The sequence below is a fragment of the Myotis brandtii genome, unplaced genomic scaffold (assembly GCF_000412655.1).
Source record: "Myotis brandtii unplaced genomic scaffold, ASM41265v1 scaffold50, whole genome shotgun sequence".
NCBI classification, from domain to species: domain Eukaryota; kingdom Metazoa; phylum Chordata; class Mammalia; order Chiroptera; family Vespertilionidae; genus Myotis; species Myotis brandtii.
Window position 1 is genome coordinate 115,775 of NW_005369061.1, and position 11,237 is coordinate 127,011.

Genomic DNA, 11,237 nt, shown 5'->3' on the forward strand with positions numbered 1-11,237 from the left:
AGCTGTTGGCTATAATTGTGCTGGGAGGGCTCTGCCCTCCAAGCTGGGACTTGCACGTGGCCACGAGAGGACTGTGCCCTCTCATTAGTCCGAGGCTTGAATCTGTCCAAACGCTGTAGCCGCTCTCCACATTCAGGACTACTCCCCTGCAGTCCCCCCTCTGGCTCCCAAGTGGAGGATCAAGCCGTTGATCCAGGGTGGAAGGAGAGCCCCAGCCCTGGCAGCTTGTCTAGAGTGCACTGTCCGCAGAGCAAGCCCTAAGATGAGGCTGACAGAGTCCGGCTAATTGTGCCCACTTCACAGATGAGACCACTGAGATGTGCAGAACAGCACCGGGCCCACAGTCACACCGTTGGACACTGAATCCCGTGTTCTCTCCCTGGTCCCACCCTGCATCTACCCCTGGGGATGAGGATGGTGTGTCCCTCCCAGGAAAGCCAAACCTTTCAGGCATCTGTGCGGGGAGGGAAGAATTCCACTTCCTCCCCTCTTCCCCTTCCCCCCCATAAACCTCCTCCCCCACTGTTCCCTCCCTCCCCCCAACTCCATCAGTGGAAGAGCAATGGACCAGTAGGCCCTTCTCCCTGTGGCTTTGTGGCCTGCTGTGACCAGGGCTGGGGGGTCAGGGCTGTACCTGCAGAGTTGTCCAGACTCAGCCGTGTGCTCAGAACTGCAGCCTCCCGTGAGCCTCCTGGGGTGGCCAGGGCAAGGCTGACTTCATCCATTTTACTTCCGGGTCAGGCTGAGACATGGCCACGCTCCTCAAAGCCGGCAACGTCTGCTGGCCAGATCCTGGAGCTGGACCCTAGGCAGCGGGCCTTCAGTGGACAAAGGTGATAAAATAAGCATCAGGTAGACCCGGGGGAGTGTCCCAGCTCTGTCCCTTTACGCCACCTGCCCATGTCCAAGTCACGCAGCCTCCTTCCTTAGCCTCAGTTTCCTCTTCTGCAAAATAGGTTTAGTAAACCATCTACCTCATGGGGTTGTTGGGAGGGCTCATGAGTTACTATGTGTGAAAACACCTCGCCCTGAGCGGGCACGGAGTAAATGGAGTGGGTGCTGTTATTATGAACTCGAAATGAAACTGCAAAATCAGAGGGAAGGGCTGACCCCCAGGGGACAGGCAGTTCTGACTTCAACCAGTTTGGGGATAATGAAGTCTCACCCTCATACACCACCCAGGGGAGCTGGGCAGCCCTGTGGTTTTGGGGAGCCTCCCACAGCCCCTCCTCTGTAGGTTGTTTCTGCAAATGTGGGAGCTTCAACACCTCCTTCTGTAGGCACTTTGGTGACCTCGTTATTTAACTGACATGGTGTAGGCTCATGTTCATCCATTCACTCAGCAAGAGTCCCAGCCAGGCTGCTGGTCAGCCGGTCAGCTGGCTTAACATGTTGAAAAACTTCAGAATCGGTTGGTAAACAGCTGCTATGTCAGGCCCCTCAGCATTTCCAGTTCCTTCCCATCCGCCACGGCAGCTGCTCTGACTCCTCCCCTGGAACCTCCACCGTTCCTCCCCACACTTTTTAAAAAATGAGTGGACTGGGGTGACCCTGGCTAAGAAAATTATATTGGTCTCAGGTGCACAGTTCTACAACACATCATCCGTACACTATCCGGCGTGTTCCCCACCCCAGGTCAAGTCCCCGTCCATCACCACGTATCCCCCCTCTACTCTTCGCCACTCTTCAGCCATGGAAAGGTTAGCTTGCAGTCAGGGCCTGGCAGAAACAACTGCATGGCTGCAGAGAGAGGGCTGTGCAGGGGGCATGGAGAGAGCACCCCTCTGCTTTATCCTGCGGGGAGACGCTTGACCTCCCCGGAAGGACTAATCGCTGACCAGCCCTGGCACCTCTTGTCAGTCTCAGATCTGCTGGGGTTTGGCCTGAGCCTCAGGGCGGACGAAGCTCTCCCCAGCATCCTCCCCACCCCCGACCCACTCTCAGACTCTTTTCAATCTTTCTTCCCCGATCTATTAACTTGAATTCATTCTCTCCCCCACCATTCCCACAGCCATTGCCATCGCAGAAGATCTATTAATTCACAGTCATTATAATCATCACGGAAATGATTATTGTGCCTTCGACTTAAGCCATTTTGTACACGAAGACGATGCCACTAAGTGGGGATGTGAGAGCAGCTGGTACTTTCCAGATGAAAAGAGATGAAGGGTCTCCCCCCATCCCCGTAGGCGGGGAATGGGTCTTTCACTTGGTAATTGATGGGGGGAGGGGCTTCAGAAATGAGTTCCAGCCGGTGGTGAGGAGCTTCTATGGACGGGGGAGGCCACAGGGAGAATTTTCCCAGTCACTCTAAGCCCAGTCTCTCTTCTTTATCCACGGAACCATCAGTTCTTGCTTCCCAGCCATGCATGTTCCCAGCGTAGCTACCTCAACGGGGACTCTCCAGCTCTGAGGAACATGATGGCTGGGGAGCAAGGACTGATGGTTCGGTGGATAAAGAAGAGAGACTGGGCTTAGAGTGACCGGGAAAATTCTCCCTGCGGCCTCCCCCTGTCTATGTCCCATTCCCAGCCAGCCACGTGTGCTCCTCTCTCCATGGTCCTGAATCGTTGCTGCACTCACAACTATTTCTCTGCAAAGTCGGGGGCAGGACTCATCTCAAGCGCTGCTCCCCTTCCCCGGCATGCCAGGCTTACCCCTGAGAATGAGTCCCTTGGTCATGACTCAAGGAAGCCCCAGCATCTCTAAAGCCAGACTTCCTGGGAATCCCGGAAGCCTTCCTGTATGCTGGCCTCCCTTCCCCCCCAACGTTGCCTTGGTGGAACTGAGTTTAGTGACCTGGGCTGGCCATGCAGAGAGCTGGGGGTGGCGTGGGCTAGTGCTCATGTCCTTCAAGAATCTGCTCTGAACACTGAGCATGCCACTGGCTAAGTTCAGTGGTTAGAAAACAGACCCTCCTCATTGTTTTTCCAGCAGAGACAGCACGTGTAAGGGCTCAGGGGCAGAAAGCTGTATCCCTTTTATGGGGGGTCATATGGCCAGGCCTGTATTTCAAAGATGAGCCCTTGGCTGTCAAGAAGAGGTTGGATGGGGACAGGGGTGGAGCAGAGAGAAGAGATGCACCATATACCGGGACTGGGCTAGGGCGGTGGAGTTGGGACTAGAGAGGGAGGGACAGACTTGAGGGATGTGAGAAAGGCCAGGAATTCTTACCTGATTGTTTCTGAGGTGGGGAGAGACAGAGGGCGAGTCCAGGAGGGAGGTGCTAGGATCCTCTCCCGGAAATTAGAGCTACAGAAAACAGCTGTGCAGGGAGGCTTTGCTATTCACGGTGCACCTGCCAGAGCGAGGCACCTTGCTGAGGCTGGGCACCAAAGATGAGCATGGAAACAGTACTGTGTTCCCCTGGGGGAGACGGACATCAGGAGGAGCCTGTCGTATCCCCCACCCCACTGCCATCAAAATCTAGCTGGGGGCGGGTGGGGGAAAGCAGGAGGAGGGAAGAAGGAGAACACGGAGGAGTGGCAGGTGCCTGGACGGAGAGTGATCGTGTCATTAGCACCCTGACTGGGACATTTCTGACAGTGAAAGGAGGGCTGTTGGTGCTTTTCACCAAGACTCACCAAGTAGACTTCCTTCCAGAACAGGTCTGCCCTCCTCTGCTAAGGTGAATGGCTTATGATCCTTTTCCCTTTTCAGGCTCAGTGGAGGGATAACAATAAACATATTTCATTACTATATTATTTTTAATATCTTTTTTATTGATTTCAGAGAGGAAGGGAGAAGGAGAGAGAGATGGAAACATCAATGATGAGAGAGAATCGTTGATCTCCTGGTTCATAGGTCGACACTCAACCACTGAGCCACCTCGGCTGGGCTCATTACTATGTTTATTGAGCACTTACTATTGCCAGGCACCAAGCTAAGCCCCCCTACTTATATTATCTCATTTAATCCCCACGAGAACCGATGAGGTAGGTACCAATTTTACCTGCTGAGGAAACTATAGTAAAGCACGGTAAAGGTGAGCCACTTCCAGGTCACACAGTTAAGGGTGGAGCTGGAAGGCATCCGGGTCTGGCTCCAGAACCTGTGCTCTTAGCCAGACAGGCCCTTCTAGGGGGCTGGAGGCTACAGCTGCTCCTGGTTGGGTCCCTGCCATGTCCAGGAGGCTGGTGCCAACTCCATGCCCCTCCTCATGCCAGACCCACCTTCTCTTTCATCTCTTGCTGGATGACATTGGTGCCTGGTCACTGATACCCCTGAGGTCCAGAGGCAGGAACACTCACAACTTCCTGCGCAGACCCACCTGCAGACCTGTCCAGGCGTGAGATCCCGCACCCACCTTCACCCAGTCTCCAAGGACAGAGCGCTCTCCTCTGCTGCCCATAGTTCACCCCTGAGCTCGGGTCCAGACCTGCTGCCCGGGGATGCTGGGGTGCCAATCACTCCTTGGTCTTTTCACCCTCACCTCTTCACTGGATCTTTTTTCTTTCCTGTCTTGAGGAAATCCTCTATGTCTCACCCAGTTGTACACTCCCCACTGCATATAGGACAAAATCCACATTGTTTTCTAAAAGCCAGGGCTCTCCTCCTCCTCCTCCTCCCGCTCCTCCTCCTCCTTCTCCTCCTCCTCCTCCTCCTTCTTCTGCTTCTTCTTGTTAATCCTCGCCTGAGGATATTTTCCCATTGATTTTTAGAGAGAGTAGAAGTGAGGAGGAGAAGAGAGAGAGAGAGAAACATCAATGTGAGAGAGACACATTGAATGGTTGCCTCCCATTCGTGTCCTGGCCAGGGCCAGGGATCAAGCCTGCAACTTAGATATATGCCCTTGACTGGAATGGAACCCAGGACCCTTCGGTCCCAGCGTCAATGCTCTATCCACTGAGCCAAACCAGCTAGGCCCAGGGCCCTTCCTGATCTGGCCTTACTCCATGTCTCCGGTTGCTTCTCTCCGAAGGCCTGCATGTCCCAGCTCCTCACCTGTAAATGGCCTGGTAACAGTCCCTAACTCCTATGGTGTGAGGATGAGATGCTCTAGGGCAGGGGTGGGGAGCCTTTTTTTCTGTCCAGGGCCATTTGGGTATTTATAACATCATTTGCAGGCCATACAAAGTCATCAACTTAAAAATTAGCCTGCTGTATTTGGCCAAACATTTAAATTAATTCACCCTTAATGCCATGGTAGGGCCAGACATTCCCCACCCTTGCTCTAATGCAGCGGTTCTCAACCTGTGGGTCGCGACCCCTTTGGCGGTCGAACGACCCTTTCACAGGGGTCGCCTAAGACCATCCTGCATATCAGATATTTACATTACGATTCATAACAGTAGCAACATTACAGTTATGAAGTAGCAACGAAAATAATTTTATGGTTGGGTCACAACATGAGGAACTGTATTTAAAGGGCCAGAAGGTTGAGAAACACTGCTCTAATGGATGGCAAGCATTTACCATACTTCCTGAGATAAGGTAGATTTTCCAATAATGTAAGGGATAATGATTATTCCAGTGAAGTGGAGGAATCATGGCTGCTTCACGGAGGGGGCGGCATTGGAGCCAGCCCTTGAGGGCTGGAGAGGAGGTGGCCATGTGGTGTTGTGGAGCAAGAATGCAGGCATGAGAAACAGCACAGGCATGTGGGCACCAATGCTCATGCCCCGAGTGGATCAGATGGACTAGGCCCAGAGGGTGGAGGAGACAGGAGAGGAAAAAATCAGAAAATGCAAAGCGAACCTGAGTTTAGTCTTTGGTCTGTGGACAGTGGGGGCCATGGGAGATACTGGGAGGGAGTGATGAACTCAGCCACCATCATCTTGCTGAACTTTTGCATCAGCTCCTGAAGGCCAGCCTCCTCTCTGATCCCACACGGCCAGAGGGGCCGCTGGAAGCCATTCCTCTTTTGTAACACAACCCACAGTGGCAACTGTGCCTCTCTGTGCGGGATCCCAATGGAGGCCAGCCTCCCCACCAGGCCGTGAGCTAGGAACTGGGACTCTCTAGCACATGATACGGATTTAAACGGAATCACTCCTTGCTCTCCTGCGCATATTGTTTTAGAGTTAAAACAGTAAAAAAAAGAAAGGGCAACACTGCCCACCTCTTAGGGTGATTCTGTGGCTAAATGAGATAACTTAGGTCCAGTCCTTAGCCAGCTGCCTGGTACAAAATAAGGACTCGATAAGTCGTCATCATCAAGGTGCTTGACCGCATGTCCATTCTGAACTCAGGGGTCTCAAATAATCAGAAAATAAATAACCAAATATTTATTTCAGAGGACTACTGCACATGCCTGTTCTAGAAGTCAAACATCTGGGAGTTCTAGAGCTGGAGGTTGCCGGCCAGCCCTTGCCAGCAAGTTGACAAGTGCTCCTGGCAGGGGCCTGAGTTGATGGAGATGCCTGGGACACACCCCCTACTGGGCCCCCCAGGATGCTCTCTGTTCCTGCTCTCATCCACCTGACTTCACATTAAATAGGGCCAAGAAACACCAAGCTCACTGAGGAGGAGTGTGGCTCCCCCAGCCCCAGCCTTCTTGGTTCAAACCTAAGACTCCTGCCTTTCTGGTGTGAGCCAGGAAGGGGCTTGGTTGAACTAGGATGTGGTTCTCGGGTGGGAAGGGAGAACCGGGGATTTTTTTTTCTTTTGTGGCAGAGGGAGCTCACAGAGAAAAGGAGACAGGCCCAGCAGGCCATGGAGAAAGCCACAGGCACCGCCTTAGCCTCTCGGTGCAGCCACCGCAGGGAGCCTAGGCCTGGGGTCTGGAGGGGCCTGGCTTACCTGCTCCCATCAGCTCAATGCAGCCTGGACCTGGGCCTCCCTCTCAGGCCCTCCGTCTCCACTCGGCCACCCAGTGGTTCTGTGACTCTGCATTGCTTGGTTCTGCTTCCAGCTGTCCTCAGCCGGTGAGGGCCAGGCTTGGTTAGGGTCCCGGTCCCTTGAATCCAGGCCACTTCTCCAAGAGAAGGCCACTTCCTCTCCCCTGAGGAGGCAGCTGGAGTGAGGGCTGCAGTGGGACCGGGTGTGTTCCAGGGGCCCCCACAGGGCTGTGAGGACAGCCTTCCTGAGGTCCCTGCCACCCCCTCTCTCCGCAGTCTCGAAGTAGCGTGCAGCAGGGGGACATCGACGGGGCCCGGAGGCTGGGCCGCCTGGCCCGGCTGCTCAGCATCACCTTCATCATCATGGGGATCATCATCATCATTGTGGCCGTGACCGTAAACTTTGCAGGTGAGGCCCAGCCACGTGCCAGCCCAGGGTGTAGCCTGGCCTCTGGGGCAGGGGCAGTGGGGGGAGGTAAGAGCCTGTGGGGACACAGCCGATCCTCTCATTCCCCAAAAGCAACTCAGTTCCAGGCATAACCAGCTGAGTAGGCTGGCTGTGTGCCTTGTCTTATTCCTGGAAAGCGATTACAAGGAAAGAGTGGGGGAAGAGCGTGACCCAGGAACCAAGAGGTCACGAGTCAGGGCACGTACCCAGGTTGCAGGCTCGATGCCCAGTCCGCAGCCAATCAGTGATGTTTCTCTCTCATGGGTGTTTCTAGCTCTCTCCCTTCCTCTCTAAAAATCAATAAAAACATATTTTTAAAAAAGGAAGAGCACAGGCCTAGGAGCCAGAGGCTCTGATGGCCATGGCCCCGGGCCGCTGGCTGTCTAGTTGAACCCGAGGGGCTTTCCTGTCTAAAGCAGTAGGAAGAGGCCTCCAGCACAGAGGCTTGGTGAGCATCATCTGAGGTGGCGGATGTGTCCGTCTTGGTAAATGGAGCTGAGACAGCCAGGACAGGCCGGAAGTAACAATGCACACGGTGGAAGCCAGAAAGGAACACATTTGTGAGCACCCAGAGGTGGCCCTAGGAAGTTCTCCAAGCAGGGGAGCCATTTCCAAGGGTGACTCTGGCGGCTCAAAAGGCCCATGCAGCTCCCCAGACAGAAAGAAGCCAGACAGAAAGACAGACGGACAGAGACACACACACACACACACACACACACACACACACACACACACGCGGAAGTCCCCAGGGATCTCTGCTCCTTGGAGTGACCAACCCAGGCTTTTCCCGAAAGACCTTGTTCCTCTAGATGGGCTCCTTGGAGCAGCGGCAGTGGCTGCTGACCCCGGGAACCTGTCAGAAATGCAGACTCTCAGGCCCCACCCAGACCCACTGAACCAGAATCTGGATCTTACTAAGATTCCCAGCCCAATCATTAAGGTTTGGGAGGCACTGGTCTAGGCGATGGGGTGTTCAACGTGGGGCAGAAAGCCTGGAATGCAGCCCTCGGGTCATGGGCAACCGTGGCCACTGAGGAGAGGGAAGAGATCAGGTTGGTAATCAGCCTGTCAGGTTCAAAACCCACGTCCTCCGCTTCCTATCTGCCTGGATTGAAGCACGTTCTGTGATCTCTCTGAGTCTGATAGACACGCAGGTACGTGAGGCAGGAACCCACCTGCCCGGGGCATTAGCTCAGTATCACCTACGATGCCTCAGTCGCCTGTGATGCCTTTGTCCTGCTGCTGCTTTTCATGTTAGCCATGACTGTTTTTAAAAAAAATACGTTTTTATTGATTTTTAGAGAGAGAGGAGGGAGAGGGATGAGAGATGGAAACATTGATGAGAGAGGAACACCATGGATCAGATCCTCTTGCGCGGCCCCTGTTGGGAATCGAGCCTGCAACCTGGGCATGTGTCCTGACCGGGAATCGAACCGGCGACCTCTTGGTTTCTGAGTCAATGCTCAACCACTGAGCCACACTGGCCGGGCAGCTATGACTCTTTCAATGGCACATGACAACCACCGAGCTCAATATGGCAGAGGGAACTGTTGAGCGTCCACTAGGAAATCCCAGCACAGATGGCTCTGTGTTCAGGGCTCACAGGCCTCCGTCCTCTCATGGCAGGAGTTCGGCTCCACCAAGAGCCCCCAACCAGGTGGTCCCAGTTGCCCTGTCCCACGAGGAAACAAACACCCCAATCCTCCAAACAGGGACCCGGGGACCCCGTGCTCTGAGCTCTGCTCTGCGTAACTGTCCTTCTCTTTACAGTTCAGAAGAAATAGAAGTGACCAGGGCTCGGCCAGCAGAGGCAGCCCTGGCCAGCCGGCGTTCCCACCCCACCCCCTCATCCCACGGAGGACAGGACCATGACTGCCAAGGGCCCACCTGTCCCCAGGCTCCAAAAGCACCAACTCAGAGGGAACCTCTGTCACCCCTTTGCAGTCCACATCCGATGGGAAAAGCCAGAGGAAGAAAGGAAGGAAGGAAACGAAATGGACTTGAAACCAGTGAATAATGTGGTTTAACCTCATGGACACAGCCTGGCATTTGCCCCGTGTTCTGGCTTCTTTCTCATCCCCACTTTCCTGGCATCTACCGAGCAGCGTATACTGCCAGCAGGAGCAGAATCCAGCCCCACAGACGGAGGAGGGGTCTTTGCATTTTTCTTGAGGAGGGAAGGGGAGGACTGTTTGCATGTTGTGCCACATGCCTGCTGCGATCCCAGCCGTGCCCTGACCTCAGAGGCCGAGTGATGCTCCGCACGCCCTGGGGCCTCCGGCACACAGACCACAGCCACACTTAACCGCCCCCGCCTCCCCCATGGCAGGGTGGAGTCGCCGAAAGGAATGTTGGCGAAGACAGGAACAGGGACAGCACGGCACCGGCCTCTTCCCAAACTTTTTCTGCCGAGAACTATGGTCCCAGCGAGTCTCCCATGGGTCTTCAGCAGCCTCCATGTCACTCAGCCAAAATCCCCGCTGATTTTTATAGCCCAAAGTTCTCTTCCTAGCTCTGCAACCCTGGGATGAAGGTATGGTGTGGGGCTTGGACCCCCCTCCTCCCTCCCCACACACACACAGCTGAGATATTCCTCCTTATTTAAAAAAAAAAACACCACACATGGCTGTCGGACCAGCCTGTTCAGCGCCTCCACCCCTCCTACCAATCTCAATGTGATTTTTTCTCTAGCGGTAGGATTTCCATTCAGCCAGATTGCAGGAGCTTCAGAATGATGGTTGTTCTGTATTTTAGTTGCAATTTTGATGTGGTTGTGGGAGGTGGTGAGTACTGTGTTTACCTACATTGCATCTTGGCTCTCTATTTTCTGTAGTTTTAATGGAGCTAAAAGCCAGTCATTGACAAGACAAAACACATTTTACTTTTACTGCTTACATGGCCAAATAGCTGGGGCTTAAAGCTGCACCATTGGTTAGGCTAAAGCCGTGGTCGGCAAACTGTGGCTCGTGAGCCACATGCGGGTCTTTGGCCCCTTGAGTGTGGCTCTTCCTAAGCCTTAGGAGTACCCTAATTAAGTTAATAACAATGTACCTACCTATATAGTTTAAGTTTAAAAAATTTGGCTCTCAAAAGAAATTTCGATTGTTGTACTGTTGATATTTGGCTCTGTTGACTAATGAGTTTGCCGACCACTGGTCTAGAGAATCCCAAGAGAGAGGGGAGAGCGGGCTGAAGGGCCAGTCTGTGGGAGAGGGGGCAGCGTTGGACACCATGGCCCCTGGGCCCCAGATTCTCCCCCAAATTCTGTGCCCACCTTCCCCACTGGCGTTGGCTCCCGGACTCTGGAAGAGGGATGTTCCAGGCTTTGCCGCTGGGGCCCTGCCCAGCAGCAGGGGTCACTGCGCTCAGTGGAGGGCAGGTTCCTAGCCACAGCCAGACCGGCCCCAGGTTGGCCAAGAATGTTCCCCGGAGCCTGATCACGATGCTTATGCCTCCTCTTGGGACCCCTGCCAGTCCCCCACCCCCTGCATGGCCCCTGGGAGGGCGTCTGTGAGCGCAGACTCTGTCTGCCAGGGGAGCGCTGGGTCCTGAGCGCAGGCCAACCCGAGTGACCGCCAGGAGGAGAGGGCGCAGGCCCCGGGATCGCTGGGGGCAGGCCTTGCTGAGTCAGTCCCCGGCCCCAGGAATCCGCTGCAGCCTCTCCCCTCCCTAAAGGAGACCTGGTTGTGTTTGCTTTATGGGAACTTTGAGGCCAAAAGAGAGATGCCCTGGTTGCGGGGGGGGGGGGGGGATCTGGGGGTGACCCAGCGTATTGTGTCCCCTGCAAGGTCAGGTCAGGCCAGGGGAGACTGAGGTCTATGGCGACTGAGGCTCACAGGCCCCGGCTCTGGAGGGAGGGGTCAGCAGTCCCAGGTCTCCCAGCAGGCGCTGGGGGCCACAGCTCAGCACTTCAGGGAGAAGAGAGAATGAACCAGGGGGAGATGATGGCAGAGGGTGCCCCACTGCCCGCACCCCCACCCCCCCCCGGGCAGCCTGGCAGCCCCAGGCCT

The 11,237-nt window shown here is 54.8% G+C and overlaps 1 protein-coding gene across 1 annotated transcript in view; it reads left to right on the plus strand.

Annotated features, from left to right (window-relative positions):
• TUSC5 (tumor suppressor candidate 5) overlaps positions 1-9,662 on the plus strand; it is a 16,133-nt gene extending 6,471 nt beyond the window's left edge. Inside the window, exons 2-3 of the mRNA XM_005876849.2 lie at positions 7,056-7,188; positions 8,998-9,662. Coding sequence (XP_005876911.1) covers positions 7,056-7,188; positions 8,998-9,011 — 147 coding nt within the window. The 3' untranslated portion in view covers positions 9,012-9,662. The remainder of the gene's footprint in view (positions 1-7,055; positions 7,189-8,997) is intronic.
• The last annotated feature ends 1,575 nt before the right edge of the window (positions 9,663-11,237 follow it).